The sequence below is a fragment of the Borostomias antarcticus genome (genome assembly GCF_949987555.1).
Source record: "Borostomias antarcticus genome assembly, chromosome: 3".
NCBI lineage: Eukaryota > Metazoa > Chordata > Actinopteri > Stomiiformes > Stomiidae > Borostomias > Borostomias antarcticus.
This window is the reverse complement of record NC_140236.1, coordinates 1,379,207-1,382,641: the sequence shown is the minus strand read 5'-3', so window position 1 is coordinate 1,382,641 and position 3,435 is coordinate 1,379,207. Positions and strand designations below refer to the sequence as shown.

The 3,435-nt window shown below is 51.8% G+C and overlaps 1 protein-coding gene across 1 annotated transcript in view; it reads left to right on the top strand.

The window, feature by feature from the left end:
- Positions 1-3,435, top strand: part of LOC311329945 (sodium channel protein type 8 subunit alpha-like) — a gene marked incomplete at both ends in the record, with an annotated part of 52,148 nt that overhangs the window by 25,605 nt on the left and 23,108 nt on the right. Inside the window, 3 exon segments of the mRNA XM_084461897.1 lie at positions 122-151; positions 153-479; positions 3,097-3,435. The exon segment at positions 3,097-3,435 is cut by the window's right edge and continues 123 nt beyond it. Coding sequence (XP_084318023.1) covers positions 122-151; positions 153-479; positions 3,097-3,435 — 696 coding nt within the window.

Genomic DNA, 3,435 nt, shown 5'->3' with positions numbered 1-3,435 from the left:
TCCCTCTCTCTCTCTCTCTCTCTCTCTCCCTCTCTCTCCCCTCTCTCTCTCTCTCTCTCTCTCTCCCTCCCCCCCCCCCTCTCTCTCTCTCTCTCTCCCTCCCCCTCTCCGTCCCCCTCAGTTGAGAGTGTTCAAGCTGGCCAAGTCGTGGGCCCACCCTCAACATGCTGATCAAGATCATCGGTAACTCCGTGGGCGCCCTGGGCAACCTGACCCTCGTCCTGGCCATCATCGTGTTCATCTTCGCCGTGGTCGGCATGCAGCTGTTCGGCAAGAGCTACAAGGACTGTGTGTGTAAGATCGACCGGGACTGCGAGCTCCCGCGCTGGCACATGAACGACTTCTTCCACTCCTTCCTCATCGTGTTCCGCGTGCTGTGCGGGGAGTGGATCGAGACCATGTGGGACTGCATGGAGGTGGCCGGCCAGGGCATGTGCCTCATCGTCTTCATGATGGTCATGGTCATCGGTAACCTGGTGGTGAGTGTTGGGACCGGGGACGACGCGGGGTTTTCGGGGGGACCAGGATGTGAACGGTGGTAACCAGGATGTGAACGGTGTAACCAGGATGTGAACGGTGGTAACCAGGATGTGAACGGTGGTAATCGCGCTGGAGAGGTTAGAGGGGGTTATACGGTCTTTATGCGTTTGTTTGTAGATCACTGGTGAATGGAGTTTAAGTCAGTTATGTGTGTGTGCGTATAAAGGGTTGTGTGTGTGTGTGTATACTTATAAAAACAATGTAATAGTAATGCTAATTATCAGGCAGCACAGAATGAGTAGGCTAAGTGTACCTCAGAAAAATTGACAAACTCGGGTCGCAAAATGAATTGCTTTGGACTGCAGATCAGTTGCTATGGCAGAAGTCAAGAGCTTAATGGACACGCTGCAAATTACATCCTCCAACACAGAGCCCCCATCAAGCCCCATCAAGCCCCATCAAGCCCCATCAAGCCCCCATCAAGCCCCCATCAAGCCCCCATCAAGCCCCATCAAGCCCCCATCAAGCCCCATCAAGCCCCCATCAAGCCCCCATCAAGCCCCCATCAAGCCCCATCAAGCCCTCATCAACCCCCATCAAGCCCCATCAAGCCCCATCAAGCCCCCCATCAAGCCCCATCAAGCCCCCATCAAGCCCCATCAAGCCCATCAAGCCCCATCAAGCCCCATCAAGCCCCATCAAGCCCCCATCAAGCCCCATCAAGCCCCCATCAAGCCCCATCAAGCCCCCATCAAGCCCCATCAAGCCCCATCAAGCCCCCATCAAGCCCCATCAAGCCCCCATCAAGCCCCCATCAAGCCCCCATCAAGCCCCCATCAAGCCCCCATCAAGCCCCCATCAAGCCCCATCAAGCCCTCATCAAGCCCCCATCAAGCCCCCATCAAGCCCCCATCAAGCCCCCATCAAGCCCCATCAAGCCCCATCAAGCCCCCATCAAGCCCCCATCAAGCCCCCCATCAAGCCCCCATCAAGCCCCCATCAAGCCCCCATCAAGCCCCATCAAGCCCCATCAAGCCCCATCAAGCCCCCATCAAGCCCCCCATCAAGCCCCCATCAAGCCCCCATCAAGCCCCATCAAGCCCCCATCAAGCCCCATCAAGCCCCATCAAGCCCCATCAAGCCCCCCATCAAGCCCCATCAAGCCCCATCAAGCCCCATCAAGCCCCATCAAGCCCCATCAAGCCCCATCAAGCCCCCATCAAGCCCCATCAAGCCCCCATCAAGCCCCATCAAGCCCCCATCAACCCCCATCAATCCCCCATCAACCCCCATCAATCCCCCCATCAAGACCCCATCAAGCCCCATCAAGCCCCCATCAAGCCCCATCAAGCCTCCATCAACCCCCATCAAGCCCCATCAAGCCCCCATCAAGCCCCATCAAGCCCCATCAAGCCCCATCAAGCCCCCATCAAGCCCCCATCAAGCCCCCATCAAGCCCCCATCAAGCCCCCATCAAGCCCCATCAAGCCCCCATCAACCCCCATCAACCCCCATCAAGCCCCCATCAAGCCCCCATCAAGCCCCATCAAGCCCCATCAAGCCCCATCAAGCCCCATCAAGCCCCATCAACCCCCATCAAGCCCCCATCAAGCCCCATCAAGCCCCATCAAGCCCCATCAAGCCCCATCAAGCCCCCATCAAGCCCCCATCAAGCCCCATCAAGCCCCATCAAGCCCCCATCAAGCCCCATCAAGAGCACTAGCTTCGTAGATCTGTAGACGTACTGGCAAATATGTTGCTCAGATTGACTGATAGCCTTACACATAAAAAGATATTGCAACTAATAATTTACTACTAAAGCCACCTTTTGTAATGTCTATTAAATGCTTTACTCGTCTGCCAGTAGAATGTAATATGTGATTAATTAGATTAATTAATAACAGATTAACAATAAACAGATCATGTAATATACATGTAATATACATCTATATGTGTAATTTTCTGTTTGTGTCGTATAGGCTCGCTAGGGTCCGGTTTAGGGTTTGGGTTTTGCGTATATATTTTTTTATTTAAACCTTTTTTAGACAGGTACATCCCATCTAGACACAGGGTGGCATTCTCAAGAGAGACCTGGTCACACGTGTATACGTGTATAACTGTGTATAGAGTATATACGTGTATAACTGTGTGTATAGAGTATATATGTGTATAGCTGTGTGTTTAGAGTATATATGTGTATAGCTGTGTGTTTAGAGTATATATGTGTATAGCTGTGTGTATAGAGTATATATGTGTAATTCCCTGTGTGTATAGAGTATATATGTGTAATTCCCTGTGTGTATAGAGTATATATGTGTAATTCCCTGTGTGTATAGAGTATATATGTGTATAACTGTGTGTATAGAGTATATATGTGTAATTCCCTGTGTGTATAGAGTATATATGTGTAATTCCCTGTGTGTATAGAGTATATATGTGTATAACTGTGTGTATAGAGTATATATGTGTATAGCTGTGTGTATAGAGTATATATGTGTAATTCCCTGTGTGTATAGAGTATATATGTGTAATTCCCTGTGTGTATATAGTATATATGTGTAATTCCCTGTGTGTATAGAGTATATATGTGTAATTCCCTGTGTCTGGTCTCGCTAGGTGCTGAACCTCTTCCTTGCCTTGCTGCTGAGCTCCTTCTCAGCGGACAACCTGGCCGCCACGGACGACGACGGCGAGCTCAACAACCTCCAGATCTCCGTCATCCGAATCAAGAAGGGCATCGCCTGGTTCAAGGCCAAAGCCGCCAGCGTCCTGAAGAAGCCCCCCGTGGAGGACGAGCAGAAGCCCCTGGACGACATGTACGACAAGAAGCTCAACTGCATCGCCAACCACACGGGCGTGGACATCAACCGGGACCTGGACTACGCCAAGAACGGCAACGGCACCACCGGAGGGATGAGCAGCAGCCTGGGGAAGTACCTGATGGATGAGGACCAC